This window comes from Primulina eburnea, chromosome 7 (genome assembly GCF_022965805.1).
Source record: "Primulina eburnea isolate SZY01 chromosome 7, ASM2296580v1, whole genome shotgun sequence".
Lineage (NCBI taxonomy): Eukaryota > Viridiplantae > Streptophyta > Magnoliopsida > Lamiales > Gesneriaceae > Primulina > Primulina eburnea.
In genome coordinates this window covers 20507371-20517636 of record NC_133107.1, presented here as the reverse complement: position 1 = coordinate 20517636, position 10266 = coordinate 20507371, and the positions used below count along the sequence as shown (strand labels likewise).

The 10266-nt window shown below is 32.6% G+C and overlaps 1 protein-coding gene across 2 annotated transcripts; it reads left to right on the top strand.

Annotated features, from left to right (window-relative positions):
* The first annotated feature begins 4869 nt into the window (after window positions 1-4869).
* LOC140837297 (uncharacterized) lies at window positions 4870-9810 on the top strand. 2 transcript variants are annotated; one of them, XM_073203424.1, is made up of 6 exons: window positions 4870-5007; window positions 5795-5916; window positions 6013-6186; window positions 6453-6551; window positions 7875-8117; window positions 9262-9810. In XM_073203424.1, the coding sequence occupies exons 2-6, from the start codon at window positions 5833-5835 to the stop codon at window positions 9655-9657; spliced, it is 996 nt and encodes a 331-aa protein (XP_073059525.1). In that variant the 5' UTR covers window positions 4870-5007; window positions 5795-5832; the 3' UTR covers window positions 9658-9810. The 2 variants fall into 2 exon arrangements, with proteins under 2 accessions (XP_073059525.1, XP_073059526.1); XM_073203425.1 differs by having other exon boundaries at window positions 4884-5007; window positions 5827-5916.
* Window positions 9811-10266: the final 456 nt, after the last annotated feature.

The window sequence follows — 10266 nt, the reverse complement described above, 5'->3', positions numbered from 1 at the left end:
CCATTGCGCAAGCAAAGGAACCAAGGTCTCATCAGCGATCCAAACATGTACTGAGGAAGTTCCATATCATACGGGAGATTGTGGGAAGAAGAGACATATCAGTCGAAAGAGTCCCCTCTGCAGATAATGTTGCTGATCCACTTACATAGCCCTTGCCAGGACCATTGTTTCAGAAGCATCGCGAAACAATGAGATTAAAGTTAAGGGTAGTTGGCTCTAGGGCAAGTGGGAGATTGTTAGAGTAGATGCCCTGCAAGCCAACGGTTGGCTAGGGAATTTATTGACTCAAGTGAAATAAACAATCTTTATTTTAATATAATTTAACTTTTAATGGTTTCATTATACTTTATCTGTATACCATGCAAGCAGCATAGATAAAGTTCTTGATTATGCTTTAATACAAATGAATCGTAATTCGATGTTGAAACTCATTTGTATACACTGCATATTCTAAATTCGTTCCTAGTCAATTCAGCCGCCTAAAACATGGATAAAAGTCGCTTGAGCTCGAGACTAGCATCTGTGATGTTGTGTACTGCATTTCTTGGTAAGGGCATAGAGATGTCCAAACATACAGATGGGTAGTCATATGATGATTATACCGAACAACCCTCCCTCGGACTTTCCAAGTGGTTATCATTCATCGAGAGGATAAGTTCGTGGTTATTATTGTACACCATTAGTCCTTACGACCTGGGACAACACTGAGGCTCTATATGCTAGGGCTGTGCTTTGACTCGTTTACCGGCTCCAGGAGAGTCATCAGGTGGCGAGGTTGGGTACAGTTGCGACACATATAGGAGCCAGTGCATTGTAGTCGGGGATTCACCGCTCACCTACGGGTGTGGATATCCTATGTGATCTAATGAAATAATAGTGCATGGAATCTCTGGCCAGAGTACGAGATGTACGTTGGAGAAGGAGTTCTCCAAATAGTACACACGATGCCACTATTATAGTTATCACATAGTTATCGAATTAATATGCAACCCTCGATGAACCAATGGTTGCAGATTCGATCGGGATATATGAGATGAAGGGACAGTACTGTACGTTAATCATAATCGACTGGTTCTTGCAGGCACTATCAGTGATACCTAGGGGATCATGGGGCGATGCTACTAGACGCTCTTACCATGATCCGATGGGTGCAATCAGAAATGAGTTCTGACATTCTTAATCAAGGTGTTGATGAAAAAAATGTGGCTAACTAGGGTTAGCCCGAATAAAGGATTATGTCCTGAATCACAAAGAGTTGTGAACTCACGGCTAGCTGTATCCCTGAACCATTGAGGGTTACACAAGCACTGGATCGTTTATTTCCGTTGAGAGAATAAATTCAAGGAGTTGAATTTATATTATGATATAGTAAATTCAAGGAGTTGAATTTATGATAATTAAATTTTGAGAAAATAAATTCAATGAGTTGAATTTATAAGATAGTAAATTCAAGAAGTTGAATTTATGAAATTTGGAGAGAATAAATTCAAGGAGTTGAATTTATAAAATTTGAGGATTTAATTTATTAAGCTCAAAAGTTGAGTTTATTAAATATTAAATTTTGGAGGTGATAAATTCAAGGAGTTGAATTTATAATTTAAATATTAAATTCAAATGTTGAATTTATAAAGGAATTAAATTAAATGTAATGGGTATATGTATAATGAGCTTGTAGGAGTACAAGATCAACATACATATTATTAAGGATCTTAATTGGACTTTAAAAGATTAATTAATTAATTAAACTAGTTGGACTAGAATAATTAATTGATTAAGCCCATTAAGTATTTAATTAAGTTAATGGGCCCTAAGCTTATATATATGTGTATTAGGCTTAGAGTTTAATTTAATTCATTCATAATTTTTGAAAACCCTAGCCTCCATCTCCTAAGGATTTTCGAAAACTCTCCCCTCTCCTATCAAAGAATTTCGGCCACTTTCTTTTGAAGAAAAGTTTGAGCCGTCTCTCGTTTTTATCTCAACGTAAAATATCTTCCAATTTTCTAGTGCAAATTGGAAGAGGAATAAACCATCTAGTCGTGGACCTAATTCGAAGTAGATCGAAGAACGTTCGTATCGATTCACGAAGAGCTATCTCCGCTAACCTCGGAATAGTTGGAGCCAAGTGATTTAATTCACAAAGGTATAATCTTTAACATCCTATGTATGTTTGTTTTATCTAAAATCATACGAGCGCCCAAAAAGCAAATCATATTTTGATTGTCAAAACAAAATAAAAATTTTAAAACTTCCGCTGCGTTTGGGCGCGTAGAAAACCGAGATCCAACAGCAGTTGCACATATATACCGGCATACGGGTATCAATATTGGTCGTACAACTCAAAATAGCTCTCTACAAGGCATGCTGCTTTTGATTACATGAATACGAAGTTTTATATATAATAGGCTGTGGTGAAACTAGAGAGTGCAGCTTGTAAACAATTCTGGTTCTCTATTGCTTTTTTCAACTTTGTCAAAATTAACTTTACTTTCTTGAATATTCTTTTTCTTTTTTTAATTTTCCATTGAACTTTGTATCTATGTGAGTGGCCATTATCCTGATATATATCGGACCCTCACAGATCATTTGCACGTACTTTGCGGAGATTAATCTTGTAAGTTGAATCCTAACTTATACCTGCATGATGCATGCATGAGTCAACAACTTGATTGCAAATATTTTTGAATCTTTTCAAGAATATGTCACCAAATATTTATGGTGATCAAGTTCATACAAATTACCCCCGACAGGTGTCTTATTCGTTCACAAAACTCGAACCTACGAATAATTAAATAAAAACGATTGCCCAGATTATTTTAGTAGTGTTGTTTGGTCAAGATCAATATTTTATTCAAGGCAGGCCATCCAGCCAAGCACTTCGAATTCTACCCAAAATTTGCCGACGTGCAAATCACGTACCGAACAAGCATTGAGTCATCATCTGCACATTATAGGGGGTGTATTCAATCTAAACTTTTAATGACTTTTATGGAATTTTAAAATCTAGAGGTATTCAATCTAAACTTTTAATGACTCTATATATGTTTAGTGGTATTCAATATGGATTTTGGTAGAGTTTTAAAAAGTCATGTGGTATTCAAACTTGACTTTAAAACTCTACAAAAGTCAAGAGGTATCCAAAAAATCCATAGATTTTCAAGGATTCTTATTTTATTATTCATGTACAAACCTTGAAGCCTTATGTACAATTGCAGAAAATCTAAAATATTCTTCCACCTATACCAAAGATTTTGATGGACCTTTTTTTTTAAAAAAAATACGCTATCTCTCTTCTATCTCAAGCCATCAGGGTTCTTCTCTCTCTCAAAATTTCTTCTATTCAAATGTATGATTGGTCAATCTTGAATTTATTATATTGACAATATTTATGTGTAAAAATAGATAAATTGTTGTTTTTTTCTTGAATCATTATGATTATTGTATTTCATAAATTGTTCATTTTAATAAAATTTTATTATGAACTTATAATTGTTCATTAATATGTTGAATTGACATAAAGAATTGAAATTTTGATTTCAATAAATTGGATAGTTCATTTGTCGTTTTTCACAAATTAAATTTATTTAACCTTTAAATAAGTAAAATTTATTTACATTTTCATAAATAAAAAAAAATTTAAAATTTAATAGGTTATACATGTCCAATAATTATTTAAAAGAAATTAATAAAAAAATAAATCACAATTATAAAAGTTTACAAAAGTTTACAAAAGTCTACAAAAATCTTGAAAAAAAAGTCTATAAAAGTCTATGAAATTTGTTTTACAATTCCATGAGATTCTATAAAAATCAATCAAAATCCACCAACTCCACAAAAGTCCACCTTTTAAAAAAAGTCATTAAAAGTCATTAAAAGTTTAGATTGAATACACCCTAGGCACACGGACAACAAAAGTATTAAATAATAAAGAAAATCGTACCATTACTGTAATATATATTTACATGTTGGTGTTATGGCATATTAATAAATGCCTTCGGCTATGACCCCTATTCTAAAACAATTAGTAACTAAAATAAATTTTAAAAATAAAAATACTCATCTTCTTTATTAGTTAATTTGACTAACTAAAAAAATACTTTTTTAAAATTCTTAATTTAATGTAATCTCTAATTTTCAGGATAGTTTATATTTATACAACGTGTCACGTTGAGGGTTAATAGTATTAGATAATTTTGAATAATAATGATTAATGATTATGAAATTATTGAATGTGTGCTCTTTTTATTTATAAATATTTTTTAAAATTTAAATATAAGTTTGTTTAATTTTTTTTTTTAAAAAAAACTTCGACACATCTCTTATTTAAATAATAGCATAAATTCAAGATTTTATGTACGAAATAAATTTTAAAAATAACAATACTCACCTCTTATTTAATTATTATTATTTTTAAGCATGATACTAGTAAAATAAATAAATAAGTGGACCGAACCATATGTATTTTTTTAAAGAATTTTTTGAAAAAAAAAAATTATTGAGCAGATTGCCATTTTAAGGAGATCTTTGTTTTAACAGATTTAATTTGAGTTTCAACTTTATTTTTTTAGAGTAAATCTCTTATGAGACGATCTCACGATTTTTATCTGTGAGACGGATCAACCCTACCATATTCACAATAAAAAATAATACTCTTATCATAAAAAATAATATTTTTTCATGAATGATCCAATTAAGAAATCCGTCTCACAAAATACGACACGTGAGATCGTCTCATATAAATTTTTTTTTATAACTTTTTTTTATAATTTGTGCATCCTCATTTCATGTTGGAGTTTTTGGCTCACTTTTGTCTTACCTCCTTATTTCTGAAATATTTTATTTAAAATTAATTTAAAAAACCCCAATCTGACCCTTGTTGCCATTATTTCAAACCAAGACAACATTTTGGGTTTACCAGATTTTCTTCGATGTTAGCTCATTTCTTCATCAAACATTAAGATCCCATTAGCTTTAACTTGGATTTATCCATTAAACCATATTAAGCTGGTACTTCTCCTCCAAATTATTCTTTTCTTATTGAAAAAAAATCTATTTTGTGTTAAATTTGACTCTCTTGGCATGTTCTGAGTATTGGTATTTGTTTGATTAGCTGTGTTTTTGTTGAATTCTTTGTGGATGCTGGTAGTCGTGAAGATCATCATTGATCTTAAATTTGGGATTATATGTTCGAGAATTCTGTGATAAAGGGCATCTGTTTAAGCTGATTTTTAGAATTATTACCTGCATGTTAATTAGCTTCGATCTCTGTGCTTTCCTCTATGATTTCATGTGGGCTGTGGGGAATTTACGTGAACTGTTTTTTTTTTAAGGTCGTTAGTTTTTCATATTTTTTAAAAAACGTTAGTTTTAGTTTGTGTATTGTACAGACACAAAATCTGTATTTCGTTTGTGGAATTTTTTAAATTTAGCCAAAGTGAAAATTATAGCTCCACCGATGGTTGATTTGCATTTAGTTGATTTGGCATGCACTACAAGTCTATAAGCAAGGGATTTTGGTTCTTTAGGCAATTAGGCCTTCTGGTAATAAATTTACAGTAAATTTTAGACAACGAGGGATTCTATTCTCAAATGTTGACGTATTGCCTTGCTAGTTCTCTATCTGTGGAGGCCAAAAAGTTGGTGGATTATGTGGCCTACGATCCATCATTTGGCGGACAAGTTACCGTGTTATTGTTTTGATTGATCACAATTTCTTAGCTATAGAACTGCAATTAAAATAGCAATATCTTTCTAGGATTTTGTTATTTTCTTTTATATATCTTGTCTGGTACAGATTCGAAATTAATTTGAGTCAATTCTTTGAAGAAATTAATGAGAACTATGAACATTGGGTTCAAAAAATCCACTCCAGATGGCAGTGGGAGTCCTTCGTCTCTGGAAGAAAAGCAGGGAAAGGTATCTTTTGTCTTCTATCAAGGATTTTTAGGTAAGTTTGCACACGGATACCACTTTATGGCAAGGTTGACTAGTTAATTACGTGTACATTTGCAGATTAATGAGGTCAGAACGTTGATCGGGCCACAGTCCAAATTGGCCTATTACTGTTCCGATGAATCCATTTCAAGATACTTGCGAGCGCGAAACTGGAATGTGAAGAAGGCAGTTAAAATGCTTAAAGCAAGTTTGAAATGGAGGTTGGAGTATAAGCCGGAAGAGTTTCGTTGGGTGAGACCCACTTACTTAAATAAGCTAAAAAGGTCATGAGGGATGCCCAAGCTAATGCTTAGTTCATGGGGTGCATGATTCCTTTGTATTCTTTATGACATCTCCTTGTCTTCTCGTTTTAAGTATAACATATCGTTTCCCTCCTCTCATATTTAAATATTTACAGATTTCTGGTAAAATTTCAAAAGTTCTAAGTTTGTTCAGTGCCATTAGATTCTGATTCAGTTCACTTTATGTTTTTATGTATTTCTACATTTGGAAAATAGGACGATGTTGCACAAGAGGCAGAAACTGGAAAAATATACCGAGCAAGTTATAAAGATAAGTATGGGAGGCCAGTTCTTGTCATGAGACCGAGGTGCCAGGTTAGACATTAAATTTCCTCCTGTTTATACTATTAGGTGCCAGGTTAAACATTAAATTTCCTCCTGTTTATACTATTTAGTAAAAAATCCTTTTTATCTTAAGGGTCTACTGAATTCTTTCTATCGAAGTTATCTGTTGATTTCTATTTTCCTCATAAGTTGAATTATCTTGACTCTGGTGTGAGCATGGGTTATGGATCATATTATGGGACGTCTGGCAAGAGGGTGATCATTCTGTTCAGTGATTTCACGGTGCTTGGACGTTTTCCTTGTTTACCTATTTCAGAATATGGGTTTGGAAGAGAGAACCCCACGATCTCTTGTATTTTAGTTTTGAAACTCAATAGGATATTTTTATCCCAACCTTCTCATATAAATACAAAAAGAGTCCAACTATGGAAACAAAAAACAGCAGAATCCAAATCCTACAAAATCGAAATTCATATCCTAAAAGAATTCAAATAACCATAATCCTAATGATCTATCTCTCATGAGATAAACCTAAAAATAACAACCGAAAGATAACCAAGATTCTATATTTGTATATTTCCCATGTGTAAATCTTCAATACACTTTATCAATTGAGGCAGGTGGGCTTGAGCTATCGCTGGATTGGGCAATGACAGACTCCATGATTGTTGTCAATCAATTCTTTTACTTTCACACTTTGTTTTATAAAGCAAGAGGATCAAATCTGTTACCCAAAATCCTTTCCAATGGTTTCCGTGTTTGGTGTTTACAAGCTGCTTACCTTGACTTGTCTTACAATTCTCCAAATTTACTGACGAAAAAATGAACACAAAACTCTATTGACTGCTCGAACCATCAATTATGTGATAAATAATCACAAGTATTACCGAAAACAAACAGTTTTGGTAACTTGTTAGACAAAGTTGTTGGTGTTGAAGGGAAATAATTCTCCATGTCGGCAAAGCAAACAAAATGTGACCCTTGATTTTTAATAGTTGTTAATATTTGAATTGCATTGTTATACATGACTAATATTTTGCGAAGCGATATACACTTGTTCTTACAATTATCATAGCTGAGGTCATGTATTTGATTCCAATATGTTGCAGCAAGTTGGTGCAATTAGAAGGGGTTACTTGGAGCAACAATTGTTCTCACTGGAAAAAAAACTATTGAAACTTGTTGCTTGGGTTGTGAATTAAAATATTGAGTTGAGTTGTTGTTGGTTACTAGCTCTTTCGGTAAAACACCAAACTCTCGGTCCTATACTTGGCTTATGGGTTGTCTAATTTGTTCATTTTTTCTTTATGAACTTTTTTCTTAGTTCTTATTTCATGTTGTGTGTTTTTACAGAATTCGAAGTCAATAAAAGGGCAAATTAAGTATTTGGTTTATTGCATGGAGAGCGCAATTTCAAATCTTACCCATGACCAAGAGCAGATGGTTTGGTTGATTGATTTCCATGGGTTTAATATGTCCAACATATCAGTCAACGTCACACGGGAAACAGCTTTTGTCCTGCAAGAGCAATATCCCGAGAGGCTTGGAGTAGCAATTTTATACGATCCTCCAAAGATTTTCGAACCATTTTGGAAGGTATCTTTTCATTAATCTAACTTATTTATTACATTAAGATTCTTATATATAATATATGCGTTTCTATGTACTCCAAAAGCGTATGATTGTAATATTGTTGCTCCGTATAATTTAATCACTACTCTTGAGCTTTTTTCTACAGTCATGAATTTTCTTCATTGGCTTTATTTGTAAATGGAAGAGAATAACTAATTTTTCTGCAATGGCAATAAAAAATCCAGGAATAAATTTGCATTAAGAAGTCCCATAAACAATGGCAGAACCAGAAATATGGCTCCGTCTGGGCTAAAATTTTAAACTCTATAATTTTTTAATATATTAAATTGATCTACTCAGGCTAATATTATATTATTTCAAAATTATATAAAATTTACATATAATTTTTTAAAAAAAAAATTGGGCCAGCCCGGGTACAGGAGCCTTTGGCTCCGCCCCTGCCCATAAAATTCAATGCTGGATTACAGATTGAAATATTTCGTCCAAACTTCATCTTGGAATATGCGTGTTTCATATTGTTTAGCTGTCAAAAGAATTTCCTTGTTTCTTTTCCACTTAGTCATGGCATGATTGCGTTTTAAATTTCCTTCACTGTTTCTATTCCACATTTGTCTTTTAAAAGGATCAAATTAATGGATAGTGCTCAAGTTCCTAGTTATTTGTTTCCATCTAGCACTTCACAATAAACACAGGATACGTTAGATCATAGTTGTGGTTTTTCTGAAATATTTTCTGAAAGTACATTTCCAAGTAAGGGAACGTGGCATGGGCTTTGTTATGTTCTCGGAAGGAGACATTTGTTATATCATGCCATAATTATATGTTTCGTTAATTAGTTTTTTCAATGTTATGTGCTAAATAAAGTTTGAAAATGTATTTCGCTCGAAAAACAATGATGATAATATACTAATAGAGTTGTTTTACTCATTGTATGTGAGAACATGAAAATGTATTTTTGGCACTAATTTGAAACTATTTTGAGTAGAACATTTATATGTTGGCTCATGTTTCCAGAACATGAAAACATTTCCTAAAAGATAAAAGCAAACATGTTCATAATTTTACATCCTAACCAGTGGATGTCGTCTTATTTTTAACAGTAGCTCTATTTTTCTAGCTTTATAATGATGTGGGATGTGGTTTACAGATTGCAAAACCCTTCTTAGAGCCAAAAACAATGGACAAAGTCAAATTTGTGTACCCAGATGACCCCAATTCAAGCAAGATTATGAAAGAGTTGTTCGACATGGAGCTGGTTGAGTCGGCTTTCGGTGGTAAAGATGATACTGGTTTTAACATTAGCAGATATGCTGAGAGGATGAGGGCCGATGATGAAAAACGGACGCGTTTTTGGACAACTAATAATAATCTTGGATCTTCAACTTTGCCACCTGCTATATCTAGCTCCAGTTTCAATGCTGCGAATTCAGACACTGATTCAGACGACTCATATGTAAAAGTAGACAAATCCTCGTCTCCTAGGTATGATGAAGAAGAAGATGATGCAATGGCTGTTAACACTCTACACTCAAAACAACAATAAAACACTAGGCAAACAACAGTAAAACACTAGGCAAATGTGGTGTAATTTAAATCGATAGATTTTTGATATTCCTACCTGTTAAATGATTCATGGCTTAAAGCTTAGCCACCACGCATTCTGTTAACAAATAGCTCCTTTCCAGGAAAGAAATAATTTTGCGCTTATTCTCTAACCGAAGTAAGTCTTCGATATTTCTGTGTGTGTATTAGTGTGCGTCATAGAGGAATGCTACTTAGTACTTCCACCCAGGGGCGTAGGATAACATGGGCAAAGCTGGGCTTATGCCCAGCAGAAATTTTTTAAAATTTAAGTCTAGATATACATGTTTGAAGCCCACTTCACAAAAAACAAAAAAAAAAATGCATTGAATTTTAAAATCCAATTAATGTTAAAATCCCAATTTAAATGGGTAATTAAATGTGAAGATGTAAAGCCCAATTCAAAGGGTTATTAGGTGTAGATTGTAAACTATTATTGGCAAGAAAGAAAACCGCCGTTCAGACGAGAAAGCTTGGGAAAAAATTGAAGAAACAAAATTTCTTCTAGGTTTGTTTTTCAAATTTATTTTTATCAATAATATAGATTAGGATTTGTAAATATTATGTTAAT

Excerpts from the sequence above, each read along its gene's own strand:
- LOC140837297 (XM_073203424.1), top strand. The coding sequence starts at position 5,833 with ATGAGAACTATGAACATTGGGTTCAAAAAATCCACTCCAGATGGCAGT. Across the intron at positions 6,552-7,874 it reads TCATGAGACCGAGGTGCCAG|AATTCGAAGTCAATAAAAGG; the intron begins GTTAGACATTAA and ends GTGTTTTTACAG. Across the intron at positions 8,118-9,261 it reads TTTTCGAACCATTTTGGAAG|ATTGCAAAACCCTTCTTAGA; the intron begins GTATCTTTTCAT and ends TGTGGTTTACAG.